The sequence below is a fragment of the Alosa sapidissima genome, chromosome 1 (assembly GCF_018492685.1).
Source record: "Alosa sapidissima isolate fAloSap1 chromosome 1, fAloSap1.pri, whole genome shotgun sequence".
Classification (NCBI taxonomy): Eukaryota; Metazoa; Chordata; class Actinopteri; order Clupeiformes; family Clupeidae; genus Alosa; species Alosa sapidissima.
In genome coordinates this window covers 12,746,185-12,766,084 of record NC_055957.1, presented here as the reverse complement: position 1 = coordinate 12,766,084, position 19,900 = coordinate 12,746,185, and the positions used below count along the sequence as shown (strand labels likewise).

The 19,900-nt window shown below is 46.4% G+C and overlaps 1 protein-coding gene across 1 annotated transcript in view; it reads left to right on the top strand.

The window, feature by feature from the left end:
• ak5 (adenylate kinase 5) overlaps window positions 1-19,856 on the top strand; it is a 56,100-nt gene extending 36,244 nt beyond the window's left edge. Inside the window, exons 7-14 of the mRNA XM_042107575.1 lie at window positions 185-275; window positions 7,974-8,056; window positions 12,346-12,388; window positions 13,090-13,134; window positions 15,253-15,416; window positions 16,561-16,677; window positions 18,545-18,745; window positions 19,209-19,856. Of these exons, the coding sequence (XP_041963509.1) occupies window positions 185-275; window positions 7,974-8,056; window positions 12,346-12,388; window positions 13,090-13,134; window positions 15,253-15,416; window positions 16,561-16,677; window positions 18,545-18,745; window positions 19,209-19,274 (810 nt within the window). The 3' untranslated portion in view covers window positions 19,275-19,856. The remainder of the gene's footprint in view (window positions 1-184; window positions 276-7,973; window positions 8,057-12,345; window positions 12,389-13,089; window positions 13,135-15,252; window positions 15,417-16,560; window positions 16,678-18,544; window positions 18,746-19,208) is intronic.
• Window positions 19,857-19,900: the final 44 nt, after the last annotated feature.

Here is a 19,900-nt window from a genome sequence, read left to right as displayed (position 1 = left end):
TAAGGTCATCTTGAGAACAGTAGGCAGAAGGATGCTCCCTCAGATGAACTCAATAGAAAACTGGATGGTGAGGAAGAGCTAGAGAGACAGAGAGACAGACCTCCTCCCTGTGTCCATCTGTGGTCTGGATAACTGATCTTGATAACTGATCGTGACATTACTTTTTTCTTTCCTGCCAACACAGCTAGATGCTGACAGGGATGAGGAGGACGTCTTCTTTGACATCAGCCTGACTGTGGACAACAAGCTCTTTCCCACCAAAGAACCAGTGGCAGGTACATATTAATGCCCTTACAGGCTTTGGAACAGTCAATGCATACATTATCATGCACCAGTTCTAGGGCAATGCATAAACCCATATGGAAATGGTAGCATCCCAAGGTACAAGGTGTTCTCAATATTGCACTACAGTTGTGAAGGGTGTGTTCCAGGCAATGACAAAGAAAGCAAACGAACGGTAAACCAACCACTGAAAGCCACTATGACTGACTGGCCTCCAAATTTACATTCAGCGTTTGGGTGAAGAGCTGATCTGATTCAGTGGCGTCTGTTGTGTCATGACACTTGACATAAATGATGAATAATGAAATAGTAAAGTTTTATCTAATCCAATAAGTTTATAAAATCTCAAGTGCTTTTTATAAAATTCTCCAATCCTCCTCCTTTAACCAATGGCACAAGAGTAACACGAGCCATAACAGCAGGGTTCTGATGGATTAGTGTCTGAAGGCAGTGCTAAGTGTCTGGCACATAATGGAAGAGGGAGGTAAGTGTGAAGCTGTGCTGTTAGGACACCATGCACAGTTCCGCCACTGCAGCTTGCAACCATCAACTGTGGGTGGTTGTCCTGCATTTCCTGTATATGCACGATTATGTGGCTCAGGGAGCCAGAACACATGACCCGGCTACATTCTGATGAGGAGCACGAGTGTGTCTCGTCCAGTGGCTGACCTTGGCTTGGACAGGGCTGACCGAGGGAGCTGGGAGAACGCACTGAGAGGCATGACAAGTTAGGCCAAGACTCTGTGTAGCGGCAGCCTCCTGCAGGAGAGAGGGGAGATGGGGGTGGCCAGGGTGATGGTGACGGCAGGGCTGGAGTTGTGAGTGGGTGGTGAGAGAATCTTGCAGGGTTGAATGAACTGCCCCACAGAGTGGCAATGATTAATGGGGGAGTTAGATATGGAGAAGAAGAGCTGAAGAAATTCTCTGTCTTGTTTTTTATTTATTTATTTTCTCAGCTCATCTCCTCCCGTCGTTGTTTGTGGTGCAGCAGGAAAGGATGTCTATAGTGGGGGTCATGCAGGGAGAGGAGTAGTGTGAGATCGATAGAGAGTATGGAGATGGGGTCTGACCACGGCCATCAATTGACTGATACGAAGGTCAGGCTCTAAGCAGAGTTAATTTTCTTATTCAGCTCGCAGGTCTGTGGATATTTACATAATTATTTCAGCAATATCTCCAAGTGATGTAATTATAATATAGGTGGATTGTTCTAATGCATTATGTAATTAGTGTGAAAAGGAGGTTCCGAATTTATAATAACAAATGAAACTCCAGTGTCCATTTTTTTAATGTTTGATTAACATTTGAAAGTATAGACTTTACAGATGAAGGCATGTGCATTTGTCAATTAAACATAGATAAAATCCTTTGAAATCATTTTTATTCAATCAAATCTATAATTAAATCTAATTGTGGATACATTCTTTGAATCAGTAATTAGAAAGGGTGACATTTTATGAAAGAAAGAGGTAAGTTTTAGCAGTGTACACATGATATCCGTTGTGCTCTTGATATACTGGCAATGAGGCATTTATATGTTAAACAAGAGACATATTGTAGACACATGTATATTCTTATACATCATAAATTCTCTGGCAGTGCACACCCACAGTCACCCCACCACACACAAAGTGCCAGTTCACCAGTGACCAATACAATGTCTTTGCTGTTAGTATGGACTCATTTTCAAACTGTACCCCATCCAGTAGGTTTCATTGAGCTTGTTGGCTGTACAAAGCAGACACACAGACAGACAAAAGTCAGTAATGGATCTATCTAGACAATGTACTAGTAATTACACATGGCTTTGATTATATAATATTATTACACACATACACACTCTTACTATACATTTTAGGGAATAAGGGCTACTCCAGTCTAGCTGTTTTTGTGGGGGAAGTGGGCAGGGTGATGATGCAGGACTAGCTTAGACAGACAGATTTATGGATGACCCTGGTGCAGCGGAGGCTACGTGGCTCTTGACCAGGCAATGGGCTGCGCTTGATGCACACACACACATACACACACACACACACACACACACACACACACACACACACACACACACACACACACACACACACACACACACACACACAAAGTGTACACATACACATACACTCAGCTAAAGGGTTACATCTCTAGTGTCAACCCTTCTGCCTCAGGCATAGCAAGTAGCAGACCACACGTAGAGATCTCAAAAGCCCTTCTCCTGTTCATGACTGCGAGGACAGTGCACAGGAATATCTGAGATGACCCTGAGGCACTTCAGTGATGGCTTATGTGCATACCCCATTGATCACTGATCATTGATCATGACAAGCATGCATACTGTTCCTACTGTGCTTTCTGTGTGTATGCATTCAGCTGCCAGATTGCATGGTTCCTAAGGTAGTAGCACAACATATAATGGATAATGTATAGAATGCCAGTCATTATTGGGAAAATAAGTCCCCAGATAGATAATCATTCTTCCACCAAGAATGGTTGCCAAGCAACGTTGAGACGTAACTACTTTAAAGCTGCAGTTGGTAAGTCCGACAGATTGAGGGGGACTTAGCCAAAATTTTGAATGTTTACGATTCTCATGCCCCTCCCCCACTACCACCAAGCACCCTCTCATCAAGTGTGTGCTCGTCAGTGCGCACCAGACTGCACCAGACTGTGATTGACAGTCAGATCTCACACAGCCCTGCTCTGATTGGACCAGAAGAACCGGGAGCTATGGATTTTTGCAAAACAAATAACAGGCTCAGGTGGAGGTAGAAGTACTGTTTTTTTTTTTCTAAAACCGGCTGATGTCGGAGCATAGTGTCGGTTTCAGTGAATATGATCAAAAAAATCTTATCAACTGCAGCTTTAACTTTTGTATCAAGTTATGGTAGCACAGTAATATAGAACGAAATGCGGTGAAGGTGTATGTTTATGCTTACGGCATCGAACGCTATTCAGCTAATCACAATCAAGGACCGGAACTATCAGTATTAGAAATAATTAAAAATAATTTACCGTAGAACGTGGGAAATCCCATTCAAGTCAATAGAGCGTTCTACTAGCATATTGTGAAGAGCTGTATAATAAACATATATAATGTACACACACACACACATACACACACACACACACACACACACACACACACTCAGACACACACACATACTGTATATATATACACACACACACACACACATATAGTATATACTGTATATATGCCATCTGTGAAAACTCCACGTGTGATCCATAATTGTGTGTGTGAAGCAGACATCAGTGTGTCACAGGCCTCGGCTTCTGGGATCATTTGTATCTCTGCATCCCTCAGTGCTCAAGATAAAAAGCAATACCATATCTGAGGATTTGAGAGCTTTGCTAGTTCTATATCTCGCTTGAGTGATGCAGGGGAGGGACGCATGCCAACTCTCATTCCTCAGGAAATGAAGAGTGAGCCTCTCTCCCAGCCCTCATCCCTTCACAGTGACTTGGGGATGAAGGTGATGATGGTGTTGTTGGTGCTATGCTATCTGGTAGTGTACTGAGCAGCGGGTTTCAGCAGGTTTAGCCTCCTTAAAAGCTCTCTGCGGTGGGCACAACAGACCCCCCCCCCCCCCCCCCCCCCCGGCTCTGGGTGATCATCTCTGTACTCCAGTTGGCAGGCTGGTTGGCAGCAGAGTGAAGGCAGTGTGGGCATTGTTGCTGTGTGTCACGCATCCTCTCGGTCGCCCCCAGTATTCGCTATGTGATATGCATGAGGAGTAGTAGTGTGTGTGTGTGTGTGTGTGTGTGTGTGTGTGTGTGTGTGTGTGTGTGTGTGTGTGTGTGTGTGTGTGTGTGTGTGTGGGGGGGGGGGGATCCATTTTCCAGCTGGTGCCTCTCTCTTTGGCTTGTAAAGGGTTTACTTGTGAAACGGTGGCGAGAGCCTCTCTCCAGTGGCCTCAGGGCCCCAGGTGTGACAGCACTGTTTTTAAAAGGGACACTCTGAGAACCTCCATCACTTTAATTTCCCCACCACGCAGTTTGCATTCTCCCTAAAGGAAGCCATTTCTTGGATAATTGCTAATCTAAAGAGATTGAGAGTGTGGGAGAATGACAGAGAGAAAACAAAGGGATAAAAGCACAGCAGGCCCTTTAGTGGTTTGGGCAGCTCATGCACTCTGTTAAATTGCTCACTTGACCCCCTCCACAGGATAAGTTTTGGTGGAGATTACTGTGGAAGCTGTCCCTAATGGCAGATAAATGAATGACAGTACCAGGTGGTGGATATCTCTCTGTATGTGTGTTTTGTTTGTATGTGTGTGTGTGTGTGTGTGTGTTGGGGTTGTATATGACATAAATATACTGCAGAGTGCATAACATCCGCTCTGGCATTACGGGACAGCAGACTGCAGACAGGACTTCTCTGGCGTGGACAGTCAAGGCCATTCTCTGACATGCCATCATCTTCGCCCGGAAGAAAAACATGTCATCTTGAGATGTGGCTGATTTTTGGAGCAAAGTGCTGAATCGGATTCTGCTCTTTTGCCTTGTTAAAATAGCTAGAATCTGAAAGGAAGGGGGGGGGGGGCAACATTTGTAGCACAGCCTACTTATCATATGGGATAATCACTTATCATAGAGGTTTCACTTTGCAATTTTACATCATTTTGCATGCCCAAAACAGGATTTGCAACAGTAGTGAAGATCAAAGTCTACACATGCCTCCAAAACCACAGAGCATTAATAATCTCTGCTTGGGCTTGTCATTAAGTGCAGCAAATGAAATGGCATGGCAAGTATGGTAACAATGAATGCATAAGACTGGTTGCCATTCAGAGCCTGAAGTAAAGAGTATCTCAGCCAGTTGTTGGGTTTGTTGTTGCAGGTGTGCAGTTGTTGTAGATGTGTCTGTTCAAAGGCATCATGTCCCAGTGAAAAACTGAAGAATAAGAGACACAAGGGAGTGAGAAACAAGACTGGATTCCACAAAAGGGCCGTATTATAAGCATGAAGAATGACCCACAATGCAACATTTCTCCTAAATTCTCAAGAGACAAGGGAAATTTGCAACTTATGGGGCTCTATCGTGCACTTTAGTGCAATTGAATGAACGGATCTTGGGCGCTGTTTCTATTTTACCAGAGGGTTAATGACTGTTGCGCCTGACGCAAATCTAAAATGGGGTGGTCTGAAGTAGCTACATTAATCATGGGTGTGGTTTGGGCGTAAGCTGCAATAAACCAATCAGAGCGTCATCTCACATTCCCTTTAACAATAGGCATGCTTGTTCCATAGCGGATTGCTATTATGATGGCGGAATTGCCAGGCGCAGCCAGGAATGGTTCACAGCGCTATAGTCAGTTGGGAACAGTTTGCTATTGATTTTTCCTCTTGACAAAATGTAATACAGAAATGTCACTTTCCGATGTTTTGGGATCACTCTCACTGAATCACGAGGTTATGAATGCATGGTGATATTTTTGCAATGTAATCTACCTCACTATAGACAATGCAGATCTGTCAGATAAGCTCTCCTCTCCCGTGCTGCTGCTGGTGCATTTGGGTTAAATGGCATTGGCATGCAGTTCAACATCATGTCTCATTAAGTCCTCTAATATTTCCTACTTTATGTCATCAACACATCCGTGATTCGTGAAAATGTGTACACTAGATTTATACCTATTTTTTCACATAGGACACCACACTGATTTCCCTCGTGTAGCAATATTTGTCCTTGTAATTATGTATGGTTTGGAGAAATGGGAACTGCCGTCGTATAGATGAGAGGAGCAAAGTGCATTGCACAACACAGGCGCCCAAGCAAGCGCTCCTGCAGGTGTAAAGCTACGGCTGTACCTTACCATCAGGCAACAGAAACAGTTTCCAAGTTGACCTAACTTTCCAACTCTGCACAGTATCCCATTAACTGCATGACAGTAGGCTATTTACAATATTTTATGTAAAGTAGAATTTGTAAATACGTTATCATCAACTTAATGCACGCACAACTTTTGTTTGAGCAGGAGAGAGAATAACAATGAATGGACGCAGAAACTACAGAAATTGTAGCCAAGGCTACTTGCTGCTTTCTTTTACTGTCTATGGTTGCTGGTTAACAGCACATAATAAGCTTATTTAAGCGAATTCACAAACTCAAGACTTCAAGGTCATCATGAATATAAAACGTTTTTTGAAAACAACGAAAGGATGGAGGGAACATAGCAAAGCTTGGAGTTATTTCAGATGGGCTACAACAAGGTAGGCAAAATTGTGGTGCTTGTCAAAACCCTAGCGCAGCTGGAATAATGCTTATACTAGGCTGATGTTAAAGCGCACACTCAGCCATACACAACGGTACATTGGAACAAAACTAAAGGTAACTTTAGCCTTTATAGGGCTGTATAAAGTTGTCCAAATTAATAGGTTGTAATTAGGCGTTGTTGTTGTAAAGATATTGCATGTAGATGTACTATATAGGCTACTAAATGTTTAGTTGACCAATGCACGAACAAACCCGGGAAACGGACAAATATTATCAAGGCTTTGAATGTTTCCATCTGTGCACAGGGTGTCTGTAGATCAGTGTGCATAGCATTCATTCCTGCATGCGCCCTTAAAATAGCATTTGAATTTGCGCCACTGACTTTAGACCAGTTGTTCCTGGTCTGTGGCGGAATTGTTTTCTGAAACTGCAAAATATCAACCGGGACTGTTTGCGCCGGAACACGCCCCCTCTTTTCGCTGAAACGCCCCCATGGGCGCACATGTTAGCCTAGAAATCTAGACGTGCCCGCTGCCAGGGCTAGTCTAGCAACTCTCCGTTGGCTTGTGAGCTCCAGAAATCGAAACTTAATCAGGCCAATGAAATCGTGTATAGAGTCGTTAGGTGGGCTTAACATAATGATTGATGGCAGAGTTGCAACGGTTTGGCTTGAATTCCCTGCTACTTGAAAACAAATAAGATGGATGTTGCTGCTGGCGAACAGTGTGACAGGAGTTAAGCTTTTATTAAGTTGGCAAACGTTTGAACTAGCCAACTAGCTCCACTGGTGGGAAACGCATGAGACTCATAGCGCTGCCGCTGTCCTATTGCGTGCAGAGGGAATTTGAAAGACAACTGATTATCCCGCCCCTCGGAGTGAGCACTGCGAACGGTGAGTGCCCAGACCCTACATTTTAATGTGGGTCTGGCTCGTCAGGCTACGCACATGTACCTGTGGAGGGAAAATTCCAATATGCGCTGACTGCAAAATAGGAAAGACAAAAGGCGAGTTACAAAGTCAATTTCGCTACAGTGCGAAATAGACCCCATGGTGTCATTAGTTCAAAGGAATATATTCCATTCATTATTTGTTAGCAATAGAATAGAATGAATCCCTTGCCACCTCATGTTCCTCATCAATCATAAACTTATCTTTGAATGCATCTCCTCCAGTCCACTTAAAGACTAGCCTTGAGGCACTGAGAATGTATTAACTGCTTCTTGTGGAGTGTTAATAATCTACAGATGCCTCTCGTCAGGGCTGTCATGTTTTAAGATTAGTCACTCTCCTCTGCATGAGTGTCATTCTCTGTGATGCAAAGGAGCCTGGGGTGTCTTAAGTGAATCAGCACAGCCTTACTTCCTCTCTGCTCTCAGTGCTACGTCCATTAAGGTAATGCCTCTCCTCTGTCTGTCTGTCTCTGTCTGTCTGTCTGTCTCTCTGTCTCGCTCTCTGCAGGTCCCAGTGAGCTTGACCTTAGTTTGCTGTCAGACACCACAAGCCTAACAGAGGCAGACGAGCCCTCCAAATTTGATGAGCAGGTAAGTGTAGCATTCATTTCTGTGACACATGCGCATGCTTTGTGTGGCATACATCACATGTAGCAATCTGTTGTTTTACAACTCTCTTCTGTCTGTTGTTTTACAACTCTCCCCTCTCTCTGCCTGCATGCTGCTTGTATCAGACCGCTTTAGAATATGTACATGTAATACATTGATGAAATATAGCTTCATTGTATCTCCCATGAGGCGTAATGTCCCCTTTGGCATTTAAGCTTCTATTAGGATTGATCAAAAACGTCTGGAATCACATTCATGTAAGTATTCAGATTGCCACCCATTTGAAAAGGAGAGACAGAAAATGAAATATTGAATTACTGTGCTGAGCGAGAGAGAGAGAGAGTAACTGAGAGTGGAGCTCAACCGGATAAGACCACCTGCACAGCAAGCAATCACCTGTACCCTGCTATTGCACAAATATCCATGCATTCAACTACACTTTGTTACTTAAATGGTGACCACCAATTGTTGACCTGCTCAGGAAGACAAATTACTGTGATATTTTAAACCAACATCTGCTGTACAGTGAATTGATGGCTTCAATTCCGGCCACCCAAGCCCCCCTTTTGAATTCAGTGTAACTTTGAATGTTTTTTTTATTTTTTATTTATCAGCTCATTTGTGTGTACGGCTGCTCCTTTTCTGCCTTCACACATTAAGTCTATAACAAGCTGATTCCTCTGAAGTGCCCTGGTCCAGACTGTACATTCAGTGTCCAATTAAACCCTACCATCCTCCTATATATACAATAATTGTCCAATTATTTCCGTGAGCTGTACAAATGAGACGATGGCAATGGCAATGACTCACTGTGCCAGTGCGGCCAACCCATTCTTAACCCTTAAAGGTGTAGGTTTTTGAACATTCTAAGTTCCGCAACAATTGAAGGTTCTAAAATTCTATGTTGAATTCAATGAACCCAGATATTCTTTAGAATGTTCATTTCTCAACATTCCCTTTAAGGGTTAAACCCAACGCCAGTTCTAGCACATTTGAACTCCTCAGCCAAAGACCTGTCGCTGGCCACTTTGCCACATGGTGCCTGTGTCCTTGAGCTCCAAATGGGACCCATTTACACCTATAGAGGCTGTTTCATCCATCACAGAGAATTATCACATCATCATCAGGTCTCCCTACAAGGAGATGACACCAGCACTGACCTCCTGCTTGTCTATTTAAGATTATTAGTTGCTTACCAGTAGATAACAACCGAGAGGAACAACGTGAACTCAACAACACAGACATTTTTGTATAATCCGAATGCCTTGTTTAGATGTAATCTGGTAACATGAAACATCAGTGAACTCAGACCATCTGCACTTTGACATTTTACAGCACACTTCATACCTGACTCTTCAGCTTGCTTTTGATTTTGGGTGATGTACATATTATATTGTTATGTAGTGAACAGCATCGTCATCTAATGGATAATGTAGAATGATCAGAAACTCAGGTGTACTGTACGCAGCCTGACAGACAGATCACCTGGTTATTCTGTTGACTGCTTCGTTATCCAGGCCTATTGTCTTTTTGGTAGGTTCGTCTCTCCAGTGCACATGGAATGGTCTTGTTTAATGTGACTCAGTGTGTGTGCCTCCAAACAGCTTGCAGTAATGGCCCACCCTTCAGAACTAATCAGTTGAGCCTGCACGCACTGGGATGCTGAGTGCCACTGCCCAGAGCTCTTAAAGCCTCACAACTCATTTGAGCCATGCAACGCTGGCCAGAGCACCACTCCTCTCTTTCCAAGTCCCTTGCTTTTTTAGATGTGAGCCTTGTTTGGTTCCAGACGGGTGGGGAGAGAGTGAGCAAGGCAGCTTAGGCCTGTCTCTTTGAAACCACAGCTGCATCCCTGAATCTCCTCTGTTTTTGAAGGCCAAGGCATTGTCGAATAGCATCACACAGCTGTGCCTCCTCTGTGTGTGTGTGTGTGCGCGTGTTTGTGTGTGTGTCTCAAAAAGTGTGCTTATGGGTCTCTCTGTATGCATGATTCTGTGTGTGCTTGAAGGTCCAGGCAGGGAGAATGTCTGTGTGGATTAATGAGGGTGTGTTCAATTTTTAACCACCACCACACACATGCATGTATACTCCTTATACCACACAAACACTCTGTGGAACCCCCCCCCCCCCCCCCCCCCCAACCCCCCCCCAACCACACACACACACACACACACACACACACACACACACGCACACCACAAACAGAAAACAGCCTCTCCACCAGCCTCACTCGCCCACACAGTGACTCTGTCATCTGTCACCACCCATGGACCCCTGCCGGCACAGCGAGTCCCTGTGTCTCCATCTGAGCTCAGCCAGGCGGCAGGCCACCCCACATCATGCCCACCCCACTGCCCGCCCATGCCCACCCCACTGCCCGCCCATGCCCGCCCATGCCCACCCCACTGCCCCCCCATGCCCAAGCCCACTTGTTATCCAAATGAACTCCTTTTGTGTCGGCCCTTTTCCTACCATAGATATATTTCACCCCCTCACGAGAGCACTGCCCGTGGCTACACTCATCCCACCCCAGTAGATGTCATCTACTGGGCTTGTGTGTCATCATGTGATCGTCTAATATTTTGTTGTTGTTGTTCAATGCAAATATAGAACGTTCCAGAGAATGTGAATATATAAGTGTTTGGTGACCAGGCTGCTTGTGCTGTGCTCTGAGTAAAGTGCATTCTAAATGGAGTTTGGTTGTGTAAGTCTTTTTCACCCAGGCGACCGGGTAAATTTGAGACAAACAACAAGAGTGAGAGGGATAGAGGGAGGGAGGGAGAAAGAGAGAGAGAGATGGAGTGATGGTGTGGGCGAGAGATGGAGAAAGTGAGGGGTGTGCTAGTGCCGAGACTTCCTCTGTTGCCCACGTCTGTGGGATCCCCGCTCAGCCCCTCCGCTTAGGTTGGACGCTGGCGCATCGGCCGGCTCCGTGGACTGGTCACTGCGGCACCACTCCATGAACAGACGGTCACGCTCACAGGGTGACAGCACAGGGAACAGGAGAAGAGGAGAGGAAGAGTCATGAGAGAGGAGGAAGAGGAAGAGAGGGCTGAGTGACGTTTACCAGAGCGGATGTTATGTGTGTCCCTCTATTCCCTTCTCCAGTTGACCTGTGCCTTCCTCGCTCCACTTCATTTCCCCTCAGCCAAAGAAGGATTGTGATGAGCAGACCGCAGAATGTCCTCTGGCTTTTTGCGTTCCTTTAAATGACCATGAATGAACATGGTCTGTGATTCACCTTCCAGGAAGGTTATTAGTGGTACAAATGAAGCCAGATGGTTTTTATTTGTGTGTATGTGTATGTGTATCTGTATGTATATTTTATATGTATAAAATGGGTCTGTGTGTGTGTGTGTGTGTAGTTGTGTAGGTGTGTGTGTTTAAAAGGGGGAAGGAGGATGGGCCCCTCTAAGCCTCACTCTCTCCTATGCCTTGTGACTCATTGCACCGGCTGGCATGCCCACATGGCCAGCTGGCTCATCGCTGCTGACACCCTTCTGGACTCTTCCTCTTCCTCCTGCTCCTTCTGAACTCTTCCTCTTCCTCCTGATCCTTCTAGCCACTCTGAGTCTGTGTCACCACCTGTGCCAGCCTGCAGATCGACACCCAGCCAGCTTCTCCTCCCTGTCGTCACCTCCCCACTCCCCATCAGACTCTGACCACCACAGGCCACTGACCACCACAAGCTCCATGTGGGCAGCACCAGGCCCCATCACTACTGCACACACCAAGAGTCCATGCTAAACCCACTCTAGTCCAGAGGGTCAGACAGAGTCCATGCCAGTGCCATTATAGTCTGTGTTCTACAGGAAATCCACTAAATCAGAGTAAAGTACTGCCGCCCCGCAACAACCACTAATGTGGCATTTAAAGGTTTGCTTTTTCGACATAAAAGAGCACATAACCTTTTAGCCAGTTTGTTGTGAGAGAGAGAGAGAGAGTGTGTGTGTGTGTGAGAGAGAGAGTGTGTGTGTGTGTACAGTAAGAGAGAGAGAGAGAGAGAGAGTGTGTGTGTGTGTAAGAGAGAGAGAGAGAGAGAGAGTGTGTGTGTGTGTGTGTGTAAGAGAGAGAGAGAGTGTGTGTGTGTGCGCCCGTCATGGGGGGTGGAGGCAAAACAAGAGGGATTTAGCTCTCGCTCCCCCACTACGCTATGCCACCAGCCACCAGGCTCGTGCTCTCAAGGGAAACAATGGGATCTATTTCTATCTCATGTTTTTCTTCCCTTTCTTCTCTCTCTCTTTTCAACCCCCCCTCTCTCTCTCACACAGGCAGATGAAGAGGTGGCAGCATGTGCAGTGTGTCCAACAGAGAGTGAGTATTTTGGTTTGGTGTGATGTGATGTGTGTGTGTGCGTGTGTTTGAGTGTGTGGCAATTATTGTTAACTATTCTATGCCATTCATGAGAAAATGTATGTTTTGTGTTATGGTGCATCAGCTAAACAAATAAAGCTAAACTTTGCTGCAATTTTTGCTGAATGTGTTAACCTCGTAACCAAACCCCAGCTTTTCTAAAATAAATAGTGTATGTGCTCTCAAGCCTGCAGTCAGTCCAAACAAACTCACACAAACACACACACACATACAGACATATATACACACACAGTCAGTCTGGCAGTCATCATTGGATGTCTGTGATTCTTCTGAAGTGACCACTGAAGTGTAGCCAGAGATGAGCATCAACAGAAAGGATGTGCTTCTAATTCAGGTTGGGGTGGAACTTGGAAGTGGTGGATTTTCTTTTTCCAGGCACATCTTTGTCTTTGTCAGTGCGTTAAAGGTGCTGCGAGGAATTTTAAACAGTGTAGGGAGAGCCAGGTGAACAGGAATAAGCAATAAGCTAGGTGTATAGGAATAAGCAACACAGAAACAATGTGCAGAAACAAATAAATCAAATTAAATCACCTTCTTGACAGGCAGCCCATTCTTATTCCCTGGCTATATTGACATTCCTGCATGCATAAAATGGTGTTTGTTGTTTGTCTTTGCTTTTCATTTTATTGTTCTCTCTGCAGTCTGCATGGTGGACCTGAAGAAACCAAAGGTCGTCTTCGTGATCGGTATGTTTCTCTGGGTAAAGCAATTCAAAAACATTTCACCTGCCCCATTGTTATCACAACATGCGCTGTGTGTGTGTGAGAGAGAGAGAGAGAGAAAGAGAGAGTATGCGTTGGGCTGCCATGTTATCCGTATCTGTGTGATGCCATAATAATACATTTTCATTAATTACATTGTCAATAAAATCCACGTGGCAGCATTGTTAGTCTCCTGACAAGCCATCAGACAGAGGGTGAAGGATGGGGGGGGGGTGAAGGATGGGGGGGGGGGGAGGGAAAGAGGGAGGAGAGAGAGAGAGACATTGGTAAGATGGAGAGAAGAGAAGAGAAGAGGGCGGTAGCAAAGACAACCAAATGAGCTCCCAGCTGAGCGCCACTTTCCCACAGTCCCAGTTCTCACGTGCCGCGCCACACTCTAATGGGCCTGGGGACCGGAGTCCGGAGCAGAGCAGAGAGAACCAGACTTTCTAGTGCATTTCTGATTTCTGGGGGGGTGGGGGATCAGAAATGCACTAGAAAGTCTGGTTCTCTCTGCTCTGCTCCGCACTCCCCCCTCAGAAGAGTGTCTCCTGCAGAGCTACTAAAAAAGAAAAGCAAAAGCACACACACTCCCGTAAAAAATCGGGAGAGAGGGTGTGTGCAGTAAGGAGTGGCCGTGAAAGGCATGGGTAGGGGTGGAAGTGCTACAAGAAAAGAAGGAGAAGGAGAAAGAGAAGTGAAAGAGAGTGAAATCAGGTAGCTGTAATTTTCCGAGTCGCTGGATGTGCTTATGTAAGTGGCATCCACTGGTCACTGCCCAGACACCAACAGGGGATGAATACGAGAGGTGGGGGGGGGGGGGTATGACTGGGTCAGGGACTCGCCTAGTACCTGGGCTGAATGAATGGGTGGAAGATTCATGCCTCATGCACAGCCCTCATCCTTTCCAGCAGTACTCTCGTGCACACTCCCTGTCTTCTGAGCTGTCAGTCAAATGGGTGACAGACGGACTGTCGCGCTGAGGGCTTCGTCATGGAGCTGCCCCTTGACTGACAGGAGGCACCTAATGAATTCTGGAGCCTCATATTGCAGGGAGTTTTTAATGGTCTCCTGGAATCCCGCTCTTCACAGGAATATGGAAATGAATATGGAAATGAATCAATCAATGAATCAATCAATGGATCCAATCCTGGTGTCGTGATTGCCTGTGTCTGTGTCTGCCTAGATAAGCAGTCAGGGTACCCTTATCTAGGTTATGCACACCGTTTGCCAGGTGGGCATCAGGCTGGATAGTGATAGCCCTGTAATTATAAAGCCTGTTGCATGAGCCGCAGTGCGAAGGCACAGTCCCAGAGTAAATGTGTGAATAAATATTCACATATTCACTTTGTCTGTGCTCCAGTGGCTCTGCTTGTGAAAAGTCCAAAAGAAGAAAAACAGAATTTGCAGTATTTTGACCAACTTTGATGGCTGCTGAATTAATTTGAACAAAGAGAACTATTGCCTTGCAAATTTCTTTGCACCTTCACAATCAAGGGGAGGGGGGTCTGCCTCATTTGTGAGGACCGTCCAGGTCTCTAGACTGTCAGCCTGTGTCTGTGTGTTTGTCATAGGTCTGCTTTAATGAGACAGCCTCAGAGCAGGCTAGGGGTGGGTGCTCACGCTAAGAGAGCCAGATTCAGCCATGCAAGGCCTGCTAAGAATTCCCACCCGGGGCCTCTGCGGTGGTGTCTCTGCGGTGGTGTCTGAGATGGCTCTGGATTCTAAAGAGCCTAAAGCAAGGGTTCTAATCAGGGTGGTCAAGGTCATGGCAGCGGTTCTGAAGGCGGCGTGGGTCACTGGGAGACATTCCTACAGGTGGTACAGACAGACATGGCCAGTGCAGGAGTAGGAGTGGAGTCTGTGGCGTTAGCGTGAGCAGACCTCACGGCTGTCTCACAAACAGCTGCTGCAGAGCCACGCCAGAGATTCATGGGATACATTTCAATTTCACCACATTCACATCATCAGTTTATTTGTGTGTGTGAATTCATCTGTGTCTTTTGTTAATTCGTATATTTTTACTGTGCGCGTGCGTGTGTGTGTGTGTGTGTGTGTGTGTGTGTGTGTGTGTGTGTGTGTGCGCGTGTGCACACCCTGCAGGCGGTCCTGGCTCAGGAAAGGCTCTGCAGTGTGAGCGTCTGGAGGAACGGTACGGCCTGAGACGCCTGACCCCCGGGGAGATCTTATGCAACGAGCTCCAGTCCCACAGCGAGAGGAGCCGATACCTACGAGACCTGCTGGAGGGAGGAGAGATTCTGCCAGAGGTCAGACTGAATGAGACACACACAGACACACACACACACACACACACTCACACACACACACACACAGAGTATAAATATAGGCTGAATAGACACACACACAAAATGGTTCTTTAGAGCTGAACAAAGCATCAGCATCTGATGGTTAAAAGAGCTCTATGTATAAAAAGCCTTTATATGAGAAATTTTCAGTTTAATTACACAGGCTTTGGAGACGCTCTCATATAGACCTACAGGGCTGTACTATTGACACAGTCTCCTCTCATGCCAGTATGTCCTCTGTGTGTCTCCCATGCTGCATCACCGGTAGCCTAGCTCTCCTCTCCGAGGAGGCCAGGTCTGCTCGTCAGAACCGCTCACGTCTGTGACGTACTGCCCAGCCCTGACTCATATCGCCATAACAATCTGAAGAAATGCCACCGCCGCCATCCGACACGTGTCCCAATTCTTCATTTGCAGAGGCATCTCCGTGCCCTTCTGTGGGAGCCGTCATTGGTGGCGGGGTTGACGTGAACGCGTGAGCGCTGTCAGCCGAGCGCTCTCTACACAGACTGTTTTGCTCTGTTCTAAGACCCTTTGAGCTCCTCTATCTCTCGGTTGCCAGTGCGCTCGTGGTCGCGCTGGAAAAAAAACTCAGAAATTTGGAGTTAATCAATGTGGCATGTTATTGTACAGTTGCTTAGCAACGTAGACATCGTTAGCATTGTCAGTGAACTGCTTTCCCAGGCGGAAATGTAATTCAGATGTCTGTGTCAAGTGTGACTATGTATGAAATTTGGTAAGCTGTATTTTATCATTCCTGGTGTCTTTATATTCTCTGTGTGCCAGTGTATGCATGTTGGTTATTAAATGTCTACCATGTGTTTCCTTGAAGAAAGTCAGAATATATGAGATACAATTTCTTGATATCATTTAATTAAAACTCTCTAAAGTCATTGTAGAAAAGGTGGTCAAAACAATGAATGGTCATGGTTCTCTGTCAGGGATGTTTATTTGTTGGTATAATGTTTGTGATGCTGAACATGGATTTTAGACCTCTGCCTTGATCTGTGACAAGGGGAGAATGTGTCCTTTTCTAAATATAGCACTTTATTCATGTTGCTAACTTGCTGTGTGTGTGTGTGTGTGCTTGTGCGTGTGTGTACAGGACACCCTGTTGGACCTGCTGTGTGAATCCATGGCTGCCCCCACTCGTCATGGGAAAAACTTTCTAATCAGCGGTTTCCCACGAGACCTTCGACAGGCAGAGGAGTACGAAGTCAAGGTTAGAGCCGGGGAAGTTAGTGGGCCGGGGGTGTGTGTATGTGTGTGCGTTTGTGCATGTGTGTGCAGGTTTGTGCATGTGTGTTTTTTGTCTGTGTGTGTGTGTGTATGTGTGAAAGAAGGAGAGAGAGTTGTTTTCTACAAAGTTTCTGGAACCTTTACAGATACAGACAGCAATGTACTCAGGCCCTGACCACTCACGCTTCTGCCTTGTAGAAGCTGTGCACCTCCTTCTTTTCCCGTCCTTTTGACTAGTGGCTAAGTAACTATTACGTCTAATCCATAGGGGTAGTGGAGATTATGCGCTTGTGATCTCCACTATAGGCATTCCAGGACCAAGGCCAGCTACCAAGCTAAACATGCTTTCATGACTACTCTGTAGCAAGCATGTCATCTGTTGGAGCAACAACCCAATTAGCCAATAACAGTCAGTCAGCAGGCAGTAAGCCACTCCACAGCTCACGTTATGAAGCCCATGTCACTCTTGTGACACTTGTTTTTCGTATGCCACACACAGCGTGAGCATTCATCCTGCTCTTCCGCTTGTCATTCCCAGTGCCCCCTTTCACTAGAGAAGGAGGTAGCACCCGGGACCCTGGGGAAATGGCTCTGGTCACTCTCACAGGGACTTAATTTGGAGAGGCAACCGTGTGAAAATGGTGTCTGTCACTACCTGACAAAATCCATTTCTCACCACTGGCCTCCCGTATGTAAACCTCCATTCTTGTGATTGACATCGGTTCACTCCACTGTCATGTCGGGAAGTGACTGGGCACTTTCTGAGGGAGCCTCTCGGTTGCTTGACAGGAGAGTGGCATGTGGACGTGTTGCTATACCAGTCCAGGGTTGCTATAACAGTCCAGTTTTAAAATGAGTGCACGATCCTGAACATTCAGAAAAATTACCCACATTTATTCTCACTTCAAACAGCTTGACTAATTAGTATATAATTATTCAAATTAGTACTAATTTTTGCACTGTATGTATTAAAGCAGGGAAGTGAACTAGCGGTGAGTTTGGGGCCTCACCATGCTGCTCACCATGAGTCTTTGTGTTTTCTCAGCCCTGAAGGCCAAGCTGCTACACTTGAGATCATGTCTGAATACGGCTCCTTCTGTCCTCCTCCCTCCATGCCTCTCTTATCTCCTTGTGCTCTCCCACACTGCCGCTCCACTTCTCCTCTCCACTTCTCTTGACCTCCTTGTGCTCTCCCACACTGCCGCTCCACCTCTCCTCTCCACTCTCTTGACCTCCTTTCCTTTCATATCTTTTACACCCCTCTGCTTCCGCTCCTTCGTCCCCTCCTTTCCTCCCCTTCTTTTCTCTCACCTTTGTTCCACTCTTGGCCTTTTCTACCCTCTCCTCCCTTTCCTTTACTTCCTTTGCTTCCTCCCCATCTCCCCCCTCCTCTCCTCTCCCCTCCTCTCCTCTCCTCTCCTCTCCTCTGCTCCCCCCTCCTCTCTTCTCCTCCCCTCTCCTCTCCTCTCCCCACCTCTCCTCTCATCTCCTCTCCTCTCCTCTCCCCTCCTCTCTTCTCCTCCCCTCCTCTCCTCTCCTCCCCCCTCCTCTCCTCTCCTCTCCCCTCCTCTCTTCTCCTCCCCTCTCCTCTCCCCATCTCTCCTCTCCTCTCCCCTCCTCTCTTCTCCTCCCCTCTCCTCTCCTCTCCCCACCTCTCCTCTCCTCTCCCCTCCTCTCTTCTCCTCCCCTCTCCTCTCCTCTCCCCACCTCTCCTCTCCTCTCCCCTCCTCTCTTCTCCTCCCCTCTCCTCTCCTCTCCCCACCTCTCCTCTCCTCTCCTCTCCACTCCTCTCCTCCCCTCCTCTCCTCTCCTCTCCCCACCTCTCCTCTCCTCCCCTCCTCTGCCCGTAGATGGGTCAGCCCAGCCTGGTGCTCCTGTTGGAGTGTTCGGCCGACACGCTGACCGGCCGGCTGCAGCAGAGGGCCAGGACAGCGCTGCGCTCGCAGGATGGCCGAGACGTGGAGCAGGATGTCCAGAGGAGGGTGGAGAGCTTCTGCAGCACCAGTCAGCCCGTGGTCTCCCACTACAAACACAGAGGCCTTCTGCACAAGGTGGAAGAAAAGAGTCCAGTTAAAACAACAACAAAAGATCTTTGTTTTTTAGGAAATAGCTATTTAAAAGTCTATAGCTATTTAGCTATAGCTATTTAAAAGTCAGACAGCCAAAGTAAACATGACCATGTCCACCATATGTTTGCCTCTTCATGTGTTCTTTTTTACTATCAAACATAGTATCACAATGTTATGAAAAACAATGGCGATAACACCAGCCTTTTCATATGTTCTATAATGTCATACGGTTATTATTCACACTACTACCGGCTAGTGGCAATATGATAACAAAGAGGATCTAATTAGATACTGTATATATTGGTTTCACCTTGTGAGGTCTCTTATTGTATATCAGTCAGCCAATATTGCTTTGCAGTATGTTAAAAACCTGTGGGCTGCTTTTGGAAGTCATTAGACGTTTTCCTTTGTTCCTTCCTGTCTGTGGATCTTTGTGTGGGTGCAGGTGGATGCAGAGAGGCCGCCGGACGAGGTGTTTGAGCAGATCTGTGGGGTCCTGGATAACTGCTAGAAGCTCCCAAGGCACTGAAGTCATGCTGCTGCCCCCAAGTGGAGCAGATGCTCAAATTCTCCACCTGAGCTTGCAACGCAGCACACTGAGACACACACACACACACACACACACACACAATCTCCTGTTCAGTCTCTTCTTCTGTTTGTGCTGTCTAGCCCATTGCTCACCACAATAAAAGGCCCAGCATTGATAAAATACAATACAACCTTGACACTAGTGTTCCTCTTTGCGATCAGTCTCTCTCTTTCTCTCTCTCCCTGTTTCAGTTCATTGCATTGCTGCCACTGAGAAATATACACCATGACTTGTTGCTACCGCTAAACCCAGCTCCCTAAGTCCTCAAGTGCTCAGGCAATCCACAGAAGACAGAGCTTTGCTGATATTACTTTCACCAACAAATATGTCAGGTGGCCTAGGGGTGTACAATGCCTGTCTGTAACTGTTCTTGTGTACTTCTCCATTGATGCTTTACATAGTGTCGGGCATGCAAATCCAGCTATGTGAGAATTCAGACAATTGCCTCTGTTTGTTTTAAGACCAAAACAATCTGGAAATAAACAACATAGAGAATTCTTGGGATTATTGTTTTGTCTAGCTGCAGTCTTTTCAGCATCATGTAACTT